The sequence below is a fragment of the Suillus paluster genome, assembly GCF_016628075.1.
Source record: "Suillus paluster strain FC165 chromosome Unknown EDB91scaffold_2, whole genome shotgun sequence".
In the NCBI taxonomy this organism is placed as follows: Eukaryota; Fungi; Basidiomycota; class Agaricomycetes; order Boletales; family Suillaceae; genus Suillus; species Suillus paluster.
This window is the reverse complement of record NW_024537562.1, coordinates 1396905-1408366: the sequence shown is the minus strand read 5'-3', so window position 1 is coordinate 1408366 and position 11462 is coordinate 1396905. Positions and strand designations below refer to the sequence as shown.

Below are 11462 nucleotides of genomic sequence, written 5' to 3'. Positions count from 1 at the left end.
GATTGGGCTTAGTCGAGTGAGTACTTAGCGCCATTCATCGTGCGAGTTCAACTCAAATGAACGCAAATATAGGAAGTTTCAATTTTTTAGCACAACACAGCACAGCAGCACAGCGCACAGAACAGCAAGAAAGAACTTCAGCAGTGTATCCTACATGTCACCATCATCCATCTCATCTCTCGAGGCTTCACCGTGATTTGCTTCTCCACTACTGTATTCGGAAGTTGTGCCAGGGCTGTAATTGTCTTGTTCTTGAGTGTCCAGCTGATAATATATGGGTCCAAAGCCTCTCAGATTGGACATCTTGATATTGAGTGAAGCACCAGGATTCTCGAGGTTGAACTTGGCCAGCCAATTGTTGCTGAGCATGAATGGGTACACCAGGATTTCAGGTGCGTGGTCTTTAACAGTTCCGATGTTGACTCGTTTAGTATGGACTCATTTGTTCTTCGCTTCGCAATGCAGCCTTCACCTGATCTTGTCAATCCGCTCCACGACGTCGTTGAACTAGCACCATCAAGTCAGTAACATCAACAACACCAAGGGTAAGTTTGTCTCTTCGGTCATACATCCTTGGATCTCCACTCCTGACAAACCACTTCCCACACAACAGCATCTTCTTCATCGCTCCCAACAAAGCCAGCTTTCTGCAATAGGATCTTATGGTGAGCCTTCTTCTTCTCCTCGTTATCGGTTTCGAGCTCTGTGTCATATCCCGTACCTCCGGATCCGGAATTCCGGATCTACTCCATTAAAATCTGGTCCTCCATCTTACTATTCCGCCCGGCGCTCCGCCTTCATCTCCGCACTCACCCCTAACTCCTTTTAGATTAACTATTGCTCCGGTTACCGGTTATGTCCTATTCTGCTATGCTTACTGATCCGTCCATTCTTACTTCATTTCCGACTTCACTGCTTTGATCCGTTATACTTAGTAACAGACTTTCCACATGCTTCATACATAGCCCTTACCTTTTCTGACTGATTTACCTACATGATACCTACAGTATATAAACCCCTGTAATACTCCGGAACTCCTCAGTTTTGAATATCATCTTAGTTCTGCTCATTCCTGCAATCTCCAGACTTGAGTCTCATCTCTTGTCCACCTCCGAGTCTTAGGGGTTAAACCTTAGGACTACTTCTCCGGCTCTACCTTAGGGTAGTCTAACCTCTGTTCAGTTTCTACTCCGGACTTCCGTAGTAGCCTTACTCCGTCCCAGTATAAACCTTCCGGAGTTCCGCCAAACTCCACCGACACTAAGTCCTCCGGAACTCCCCGGACTTCTGTCGGACTTCCCCTCTGTCCCCCAGAAATTAAGGGCACGTACTCGGGTAAGGGGCGCAGCGCACAAGCTGAAGCCGAAGCCCTTTGAGTAACCTCTCCCTTGAGCACGACCTTAACACTCTGATATCTCTTCAGACATGTACTCAGTCTCCAAGAGAAGTGTCAGATCTGCGCCATAGTCTTTAAAGGTTCGTGTTCATTTTGGATATACACACCTGCTTACGGTGCTTCTTCCTCTTGTTCACCACCTTCTGTTTCCAATGCTTCGCTCATTTAGAAGAGTCCGTGACTTCGGCATACTTATGCTTCAAGTTCCGAAACTTGTCTTTGGCAAACGCAACAATGTCTTTCTTCATGAAACTGATGTCCTTGTGTCCAAGGGTGCAAGTCTCTGCATCACAATCCTTTCCGAATGCCACGTACATGAACTAACTAATATTTGATGATCCATTGAACACTCACATGTTGTTCATTCCAGACAATCTATAAAGTAAGGGAGAAGGGTGTGGGAACGTCTAAAAAGCAAGGGAGAAGGGTGTGGGAATGCAGCCACCCACACATGGATGCCACGTTTCATCGCATGGACACCATGTTTTTTTGCTAAGGTCACTGAAAAGAGCAATGCCATGTGGTTCTATCAAACAGAGTTTCATCGTCTGAATTTGGTCATATGTGGATTTCGCTTGATTTGGCAACTTCACATGGTTTTTTTTTTCAGCACCGACTGCACCAGACGCGACACAACGCGACACAACACAACACTGTTCTACCATTCCAGCAGCTCCCAATCACTTGCCATCGCTTCTGATCACCTGCCATCACCTCTCACCATCAGCTGTTGAATTCTGCTGCCTCCCAGTGCCCTCAACACTTCACTATGGCCATTTCCAGCACTTCCCCAGCACCTGATACTGGCTCGGACGCGTTTTTGGCCATGTCACGTGACACGGAGCTCCCTGTTACACTGGGTCACATCACCATGTGAGTTTTTTGGTGTCTGTTTTTGTCTGATCACACAATTTACAGCAGCTATTCCCAGTGCTTCCTCAGCACCTGATGCTGGCTTGGGTGCATTATCACGTGACACTCCTGTCATGCTGGGTCATGTCACAAGGTGAGTTTTTCTCTCTCTCTCTTTGTCTGATTGTGTATTTATGGTAGCTACAAGGCAGGAGCCCAGACCTACTGTCGACTGGAATGCCAGGCTTCTGCAGGGCTTTGATGCAAGTTTTGCTGCCCGCCTGCAGCAACGTCATCACCAGCCTGTCAACATGCTGGCCCCACCTCCCACCTCCACAACTCCTTCAGTACCCCCTCCTTCAGTACCCCCTCCTTCTGAGTTGTCAGCGCCTGCTGTGACTGACTGGTCTGCTGAACTCCGTCGCCGCTGGTCTGAGAGTCACATCACGCGTCTTGAACAGAGATGACTCAACAACCCGTATGCTAAGGTCACCACTTGGCAAGAGAATCGCAATGCTATGGATCAGACAATCCATGACCTCCGACGATATAACGTGAAGTTGGCAAAGGACATCATGTGGTGGGAAGAGCAACATGAGCAAGACCTCAAGAATGATGATAGGGATGTGGATACCTTCTGCTCTCAGTTGGAGGAGGCACGTAAGCATCAAAAGCATTGCAGGGTGGTGGATGCTTGGCAAAAGCACATGTTTGAGCAGATGAAGGGAAAAAGTCGGGAGGAGCGTCAGCATTTGGATGAGCTATGCAAGGAGGGCCCTCCACCTGGCTTGGAGCCTTCTGAATAGTTTTTTGTGTTAGAGTTGTTCCTATAATATGATTTGATTTCTGATTGGATGAGAGTGATGTATGAAATGGGTGATGTGACATTATTGGAGCAGTAGGAGGACGGGAGACGGGAGACGGGAGACGGGAGACGGGAGACGGGAGACGGGAGACGGGAGACGGGGAGACGGGAGACGGGAGACGGGAGACGGGAGACGGGAGACGGGAGACGGGAGACGGGGGGAGACGGGAGACGGGAGACGGGAGACGGGAGACGGGAGACGGGACGAGACGAGACGGGAGACAGGAGACGGGAGACGGGAGACGGGAAATTGGAAATAAGATAATTGGGAGGAAGTGTATGAGTCAATAGCAAGACACAAACAGTTTGACTGAAGGTTACCTGGGACACTGGCTTGCATCCCGCTGGCCGAGGCACGAGGCCATGAGATCGCAGACCAGTGTCCCAGGTAACCTTCAGTCAAACTATTTGTGCAACATCCCATAACTAAAACAAATATTTTTTAAATGTAAGATGTAAGAATTTATTTATTTCACACAAGTAAATAATATGTAGACACAGTGAGACAAGGCACCAAAGGTGCCTCCAGCAGAGCACTTCGTGCTCTGCTTGCTTCCTGTGCCAAAGGCACAACATGCTTGGACTAGTATTTGCTGCACGATCAATGATCTTCTTGTTGCGCAATGCTTGTACCCCCTTGTCACCACCAAACGCAAACTGCAACTTCTCGCCCTCTCACGGATCTTCTCCACTGTCACCCCCATCGCTATCATCAGTCTCAATCATGTCCATGGAAGTCCCTGTAACATCGAAAATCGCCATATCAAGACATTCCTGCACCACGTTTGAAGGTAAGTACGCATATATGTGCCCACATTTTTGATGAACTCACCTGCAGTTCTTTGCATGTAGTCTTCTTGGCTGCTGAGAGTTCTTGAAGAGGGTGGTTGAGAAGGTACATCCGTATCTTGCCCTTTGCCAGCTTCTTTTTCTTCTTCTGATGCACACCTTTATCTACAGGCTCATCCTCATCATCTGCCTTGTCACCATCATCTTGGTGAGCACGTTTCAGGTGATTGACCTCAAGCTGGAGGTTCTCACATATACCCCGTAGCACCTGTACATCCGACACAGTTTCTAAGTCCAGTTGGATAGTGTGTTGTCCACTGGGGGGCAGGGATTGAGGTATGTGATTTTGACAGGGCAGATTCTGTTGAGGCTGACCCTGCACAGCCCGTGCCGCAAGAGCAAGTAAAACTTCTGGCATCAAGTTTGCCAGCAAGGTGTGCAATGCAACAGGCAGGGGGTCATTTGGACCACCAGACAGGGGTGGATGTGGTGGTGGAGGACCTGGTGGAGGACCCTGCTGTTTCCTGCTGCCATTGATGCACATTTTTGCTGGGTATATGCGCTGATTCAGACAGGTATATGCACTCAATTTGGGGCTTGGTGATGGGGTTGGGGAGAAAAGGTGAACAGATGTGTAGCATACATGTACTCGACCCATATCAGGATACATCAGTAAACCACAAACTCTTGCACAGAGTTTTGATTTAGCTACAGATTCCCAGTGTGCCAGATACCACAGAGCTGCCAGATCCCAGAGCCACAGAGTCACAAATTCCCAGTGTGCTACAGACCCACAGAACTCACAGAGATCCGAGAGCCACAGAGCCACAATTCCCACAGTGTGTTACAGACCCACAGAGCTCACAGGATTGAGCACAAAAATTTCACTAAGTCTTTCTATTACCTTAACATTGATCTCAAACCTTAGTATTGACTATGGTTGACCGTGGGAACTTTTTCGAAGAAAATAAAATTTGTAGCCCTTGTCAAGAGTAGTCTATCCATAGTCTCACAACATTTTTTGCTTAAGATCCTAATGAGTTATAAGCAAAATACTAGAAAGTGGTGTGTTCAAGAAAGTTCAGCCTTCGCCGGTATATATTATGTGATTGTACATGTGTGTCCCTACGGTAGATTTTGTACCCACGGGTGTCCTACCCATGTTTCACATAGGTCCATAACGCGGTGAGTGTGGTGAGCAGCTCGCCCGTCTTTGCATCCCAGATTTTAACATCCTCGTATTCTCTGCTCATCGCGATTTTTGATGAGTCGGGCGAGTAGATCACCGTGTCCACATGGTGGTGCCCGGTCTTGATTTCCAGGAGTGTTTTTCCGCTCAAGACTTGCTCACCATCCACCCTCCAGCACACTGACCACACAGTCATAGTGTCCGCTGTCCATTTGGCGATGACCTTTCCCTTCTCGACGTCCCACAACCTCACTTTCCCATCATGACTTCCGCTTGCAAGTTGCAATGGTATGGCCGTTTGGAGACAATGCTATGGCCCACACTCCTGCATTCTTCCCGTCATCTTTCCCGTCCTCTCCTATCTGTGCACCACTCTCTAGGTCCCATACTCGGAGCAGAACAGCTCACACAGATAGCACTCCAAACACTGATGCGAGGACGGCCTGAGTACTTACAGCTGTGTTTGGTTCGGAGTCGAAGAGTCAAGTTGGGCACCCGTTTTACCTTTTAAGGTGCGTCCCGATAAATCACCCATCGTGCTGTGCGTCCAAAGCTTAAAAAGCTTAGCTGGAGTAACATTCAGTTGATTTGCTATATATCGCGCACTTTCGCTCTGTTCGCCCGGAAGTCCTTCACCCGTTCGAAACTAAAAGAAAACCATCCAGCATGAAGGCAATTCTGACACGGCACATCAGCGGTCTCTGTAATTTAGCATTCAAAATGTGGGGAGGAAGACATAAAAATTTGATAGTGATGCAAAGAGCAATAGTTCTCATTCCAGAGCAGCTTGGGATGCTGATGTGAACGTACCAGAGACCAATGGATTGTGTATACTATCATATTGACTGCGAAGTCATAACGGATGGGTCCGTTGGATCATCTTTCCAGGTGTGAGTGTTTTGCGACTATTTGTGTTAGCCGAATTTGCTGCCGGGAGCTTGCGTGGTTGTAGGACCGCATCGTGCTGGATGTGGAAGCTTCTAGTTGGGCTGATGTCAGTCTAGCGCGCATCTGAGATGTGATGGCTTATATTGAGTACGCACTACACTGAGTCGCGATCTAATGGAGAACGACCTCGAATGGTGGCGCACAGGTTCCAAAGCAAACTGCAGGGTGGTAGATATAAATACAGGACATTGCGTATGGGGTAACGAAGGACGTTTATGACGAGCTAACAACACAAACGAAGAGACTGAGATGAAAACACGGAAATAGTGGTCCGTGTGCTGTCTCTATGAATCAGCGTATCGAAAGGATACCCAGCAGACAAACAACAAGAAGCGAATCCACCACGTGGGGTTGTCGATGATGATAGCGCGATGTGACTGTACATCTACTGCACCCGCCATGGTAGTAGCAAGAGGTGGCGTGGATGTCGAGGTAGCAGCTACCTGGGTGTGCTGCTGCTCTGCTCGTTCTGGCCGCCAAGCAACATACAAGGACTGCACAAAGATTATCGGACACCAGCGAATGGAAACATTGAAGAAAGACATACACCTTTGTCCTGCACTGCAGCAACTCCTACAAGACTAAGGCCATGATGAGAAATGGAATTTTGCCTGGAGCGTTGCTGGAGTCGGGCTGTGTCATCGGTGTCGGAATGATGAGACGTCGTGGAGGGCTAAGAGCATAGAGGTCAGAATAAGAGCCGGTGAATCGATATGATGGCAACACACATGAACAATATTATCTTGAGTGTTGTCAATCAGGTACCCTTGTAGCGGTTGACGGGCGTTCTCAAGCCGAGCTGGACCTTGCGTATCATCCGCCTAGAAAACCAATGTTCAAATCATAGACAAGGTTGAAAACCCGTCACATACTTCCATTAACAATGTTCCAGTTGGGACCTGCGAGTGGGAATTAGCCTGTGCTGTACTAAACCATGAGATATACTCGCATCAGCAACGGACAGCAGGCCTTCAAGGTCCGCTTTTTCTAGGATGTTATAGCTGCCCCATACATACGCATGTTGGTCACGGCAACCGGTGACTAGCAGCTTTCCATCAGAGGAAAGGGCTGCACATTTCACCTCTCCTTCGTGTTGGAGGGGTGGACCGACTGGGAGGTTCGTATCAAGATTCCACAAACGCGTTGTTTTATCCCCTGATGCACTCGCAAGGAGGCGGTTGCTCCGAGACAATGAGAGGGTGCGAACCCAGTTTGTGTGACCCTCAAGGATGCCGATCTGCAGCCATGTGGCTGTGTTGAAGATCGTAATCGAGCAATATGACGCGGAGATAAGTTTCCTTCCGTCCGACGTCCATGTCAGGTTGTAAACATGTGAATCGTGTTCAAGTGCGGCGAGCAGCTCGCCTGTCTTGACATTCCATATTTTCACTGCATCCTCGTCGGATCCACCCGTCGCAAATTTTGTGTTGTCAGGCGAGTACATGACCGCCCACACAGTCTCGTGCCCGGTTGTGATTGCTAGGTCGGTTTTGCCGCTCTTGACATCCCACACTCTTACCATCCCTTTGTGGTATCCGCTCATGACTCGCTCACCATCTGCACTCCAGCACACTGACCACACATACTTAGTAGGCCCTGTCCATTTGGCAACGACCTTCCCCATCGTGACGTCCCACAGCCTCACTTTCCCATCACTGCTTCCGCTTGCAACAGCCTTGCCGTTCGGAGACAATGCTATGGCGAACACTGCTGACTCATCCCCTTCATCTCGCCAGTCGTCGCCGATCTGTACGCCGCTCTCCAGGTCCCATAATCGGAGTGAGGTGTCATCCGAACATGTTATGATGTGTCGCCCGTCGTGCAGGTGCACAACATCTCGTACCCAGCTGGTATGACCTCGCATCGTCTGACGGGGCACACCTGCTTGCATATCTTGCATCCCTGTGCTCGGGGTATCAGCCACGGCAGATCGTGGGCTATACGGTAGCCTGTTGGGATCTTCAAATTGTCTGGCAACGGCAAAGTCGGTGGGCCTATCTGCCTTCACTTCAATTGTGTCAATACAAGTGCACAAGGTTGCTCACGAGAAAGCCTGCTTGCAGGATTTTGGTCGGTTGGGAACTATGTATGCAGCAAGTTGCTGCTGCGTTTGTCGACAATGCGCAAGAGAGAATCTGAAGCAGCGAGCTGCCATTTCGCCTTGCATAACGAAAGGCACTGCTCTCACGAAACCAGTGATCCAATCATCAGTCAGAGGGCTGTGCGCTGAGACAGTGGGAATAGTGGACACTCGGAGAACGTTCCTTGAAATGTCTTTTAAGGTGCATCATTGTTCGATGCCGTAGGTTAAGTGCTATGTAAATGAAGTGCCCAGGTCCTGCGACGGGCGCTGCGGCTGATGTTGCAGGGTTGTCTTGGAATACTTCGGGTGACCCTGGGGCCTGGGTATGAATTTGCGTTTGATGTACGGATGTCGTTGTACAGTTGTTGTACACAACGATATTCTTCTCCCACTCATAATAGTGAGGAAGGGAGCAATATGTTTTAGGTGAGTATCGGCAGGTATAGGTGTCGTTGTCTCTACACGATGTCTATCAATACGGATAGCACTATTGCCTGCTTAGAGGTAAACTGCGGCATACGCTGAGTATTTGATTTTTTGAAACCAACGTGTCATATGATCAACTAGAGTACTTCTGATTCGAACATATTGCAGTGATTTCTAGGTTATGGGTGCGATCCTCGCAGGTTGCAAGAGCTTGGGGTGGGGGCCAAGTAAACGAGTAAAACGAATTTGATTGGCTGACTATACTCCGATAAACGATAAACGATTTTAATTGGCTGACTACCATGCCTGCTTACATCAGCGACGTTGACAGGTTGGACCTTAAACATGCTTGCTGGCATACGGTCACCTGGCTTGCACGAAAGTTTTACAGTGTCTGACTCTGAATCTGATCGAGCCGAGGACGAGGACTCTGGATAAGTTTACCCCTTTTCTTTTGCCTACTACTCCAGCAGGTTTAATCAATTTCAAAGTATTGGTTTTGGTAGAAAAGCAATGACATGTCTTTAAAATGCCTTACTTCCTTTCCCTGTCGAAAGCGGAGCGTCAGAGTCCCAATTCGCAGAAGCCTTCCGTCACCAGCTCGCCTGCAGCCTTTGATACCATATTCCAAGACTTTACCTCATCTCCCATCTCAATCTGTCAAGAACACCATCTAGACGCAGAGCTACCATATATTCACTAGAAGCAACACGCTTTTTGTCTATTAAATGGAACGGCGTTTACTTTTAAATAGTACGGAGAAGTATTTGCGAATAGCATCCATCTCCGTTGCATTTTACGAGTAAGTCTTTCTTTTATTGAGTGTCCCGTAGTTGTCACGGTATTCTGACTGATTACGTTTAGCTATATTATCACTCTCCCCGCAGAGTGGCGGTTTTACCGAAAACAGTCGTCAAATGTTCATATCAGGTACGTACACATACACTGCAATTTCATGTACCACTATTGACAAGCTCACTCTTCCTCAGTCTTTCCTGCGCCTTATTCATTCTCATACGGTGTGTTTTGTCCTCATTATGTCGTGTGATTTTTTTCCGCTCACATTTGAGGCAGCTATGTTAGTGTCTTGACCATGACATTCAGCAATTACGGATATTTCTCCACTGCCTTTACCCAACAAGCGTGTCAACAATACTATCTTCTGGCGCCTATCTTCAAAAGTCTGTCCTATTGATGTTCACCCACTAGGACTCTATTGACCACGCTGTAGTCTTACAAACTATGGTATCACAGGTCATCCTAGGTGTTAGGTATGTCCTGTAGCATTTTTTGTGGGTTACGAGCTGCACAGACTTGAACACCGTGTAGGACATTCAATATTGCAAGGAGAAATAGGCGGATAGGAATCGCGCTGTTGCTGCTATACCTCTTTTCGGTTTCGGTAGGTTCTTGCCACACAAACATCATATCCTCTCTCTTATACTTTTTAGCTAGAGTGGTTCACTGATATATTTCACCGCACCCGTAAGCTTTGGCTAATATTTTAATCTTGGGTTCGCACTGAACTTTAAAACCGACAGCTGTTGTTGTTGAAGTACGTCACTGTTCCTCACAACGAGATCTCACGCAAACAGCATCCCTTTTGTTTTAGGGAAAGTAAGCGGTTCATTTACCACCAGTATGGGCTGTGCAGATCCTCATGAACCATAGCTGCACCCCAGCAAATATTGGGAAAGTATTGACAACCTGGTTCTACTACCTCGCTGTGATGTCGTATGATCTCGTGATGTTGACGATTTCTATCACGCATCTTCTGCGTTATAATCCTCTTAGCAGCAGGTACGCCTTTTCTCTTATGGCTTTATGGTCGTTAAACCATTGTTGTTAGAGTGGAACGGCTGGTACGGGTGTAAGTCCTTCACCACTGGCAGAGTCGATGTGCATCGTTAATCATATTTAGCTTGATCTATGACGGCATTGGATATTTCATCGCGCTGTCCGGCAAGTACACTCTACTTGTGACGATAACCCTCCTAACATTCCCTCAGCGGTAAACGTGTTGAACCTCATCCTTTATCATACGACCGATTTCGAGACTCAGGTACGTAGGTTTAATTACCGATATAACCTGGAAGCTCAGCGCAAATATACTGGCTCGCTTCAATTATCAGTCGGCAGGGTAAGTTTTGCATCGTCAAAGAAATTCCGATCACTCAGAATGCATCCTTAGGGCATCAATAGCTTATGCTGTCACGTGGATCATGAGCCAACGGATTCTTATCCATGTAGGAGGTGCGTACCACTCCAAGCTTGACTGATCTTCCGCTGACGCGTCCAATGTTCATTCGTTCTATTGCTCCCACTCCGCTCACCTCACACCCACAAAGAAATGGCAGAGTCAGACGGCCATCACTTGGAAAACGTGGTCGTCGCGCGTCCTGCGCGGAAAGTGATGTCCGGTCTCCGCTCGCAATTCGGGTCTAAAAGTCACTCCAAAAGTTCCAGAAGCCCCATTGATGCAGAGTTCATGTCCACATCGCCTCGCAATGGGCATCGCAACGATATGGAACTCGGTATACGCGTATGCGTCGAGCGCTCGGTGATGGTAGACTACGGTGATGAACCTGAGCATTCGGATTCGTGGGGGAAACCGACGGTAACATGAATCCGAGGCTCCGGCAATAGTGTGTAACAGGCAGAGCAAAGACTACTTATACCATCTACGTTGCTATCAACGTATATCTTTTATACTATACCATACTATTCCCTTCTACATTTTTTCCATCCAAAAAACTTCATCTCCTTTGATTGATTAAGATAGGATATATACCGTGTATGAAGTGATGATCCAGACCCAAGTACGTTCAGCACAGCAGAGCTAGCGCGGGGCAAACGCAACAGGCCCTGAGAGCAAACAGCTAGTGATCATTGACATACAAGGATGATGTTACAA

General features: G+C 47.9%; 4 protein-coding genes across 4 annotated transcripts; 2 read left to right on the top strand and 2 right to left on the bottom strand.

Moving 5' to 3' along the window:
* Nucleotides 1-150: 150 nt before the first annotated feature.
* EDB91DRAFT_1077232 (uncharacterized protein) lies at nucleotides 151-1849 on the bottom strand (the record flags this gene model as incomplete). The annotated part of the gene is given in 10 exon segments (XM_041314916.1): nucleotides 151-361; nucleotides 473-507; nucleotides 597-743; nucleotides 973-990; nucleotides 1157-1417; nucleotides 1504-1551; nucleotides 1579-1692; nucleotides 1712-1720; nucleotides 1751-1771; nucleotides 1802-1849. 10 exon segments carry the CDS (start codon nucleotides 1847-1849, stop codon nucleotides 151-153), a joined length of 912 nt encoding a protein of 303 aa, XP_041183967.1.
* Nucleotides 1850-2165: 316 nt separating this feature from the next.
* EDB91DRAFT_1242455 (uncharacterized protein) lies at nucleotides 2166-3054 on the top strand (the record flags this gene model as incomplete). The annotated part of the gene is made up of 4 exons (XM_041322185.1): nucleotides 2166-2269; nucleotides 2328-2402; nucleotides 2457-2698; nucleotides 2753-3054. The coding sequence occupies 4 exons, from the start codon at nucleotides 2166-2168 to the stop codon at nucleotides 3052-3054; spliced, it is 723 nt and encodes a 240-aa protein (XP_041183966.1).
* Nucleotides 3055-3135: 81 nt separating this feature from the next.
* On the bottom strand, nucleotides 3136-4446 carry EDB91DRAFT_1242454 (uncharacterized protein; the record flags this gene model as incomplete). Its single annotated transcript, XM_041322184.1, has 3 exons — nucleotides 3136-3457; nucleotides 3793-3887; nucleotides 3946-4446. The coding sequence occupies 3 exons, from the start codon at nucleotides 4444-4446 to the stop codon at nucleotides 3136-3138; spliced, it is 918 nt and encodes a 305-aa protein (XP_041183965.1).
* A 4655-nt stretch (nucleotides 4447-9101) lies between these two features.
* Nucleotides 9102-11340, top strand: EDB91DRAFT_283296 (uncharacterized protein). The gene is made up of 16 exons (XM_041326708.1): nucleotides 9102-9350; nucleotides 9413-9478; nucleotides 9538-9567; nucleotides 9623-9729; nucleotides 9780-9819; nucleotides 9878-9950; nucleotides 10000-10033; nucleotides 10090-10103; nucleotides 10161-10165; nucleotides 10220-10348; nucleotides 10398-10418; nucleotides 10470-10510; nucleotides 10558-10610; nucleotides 10681-10688; nucleotides 10740-10801; nucleotides 10897-11340. The coding sequence occupies exons 1-16, from the start codon at nucleotides 9277-9279 to the stop codon at nucleotides 11172-11174; spliced, it is 1035 nt and encodes a 344-aa protein (XP_041183964.1). The 5' UTR covers nucleotides 9102-9276; the 3' UTR covers nucleotides 11175-11340.
* Nucleotides 11341-11462: the final 122 nt, after the last annotated feature.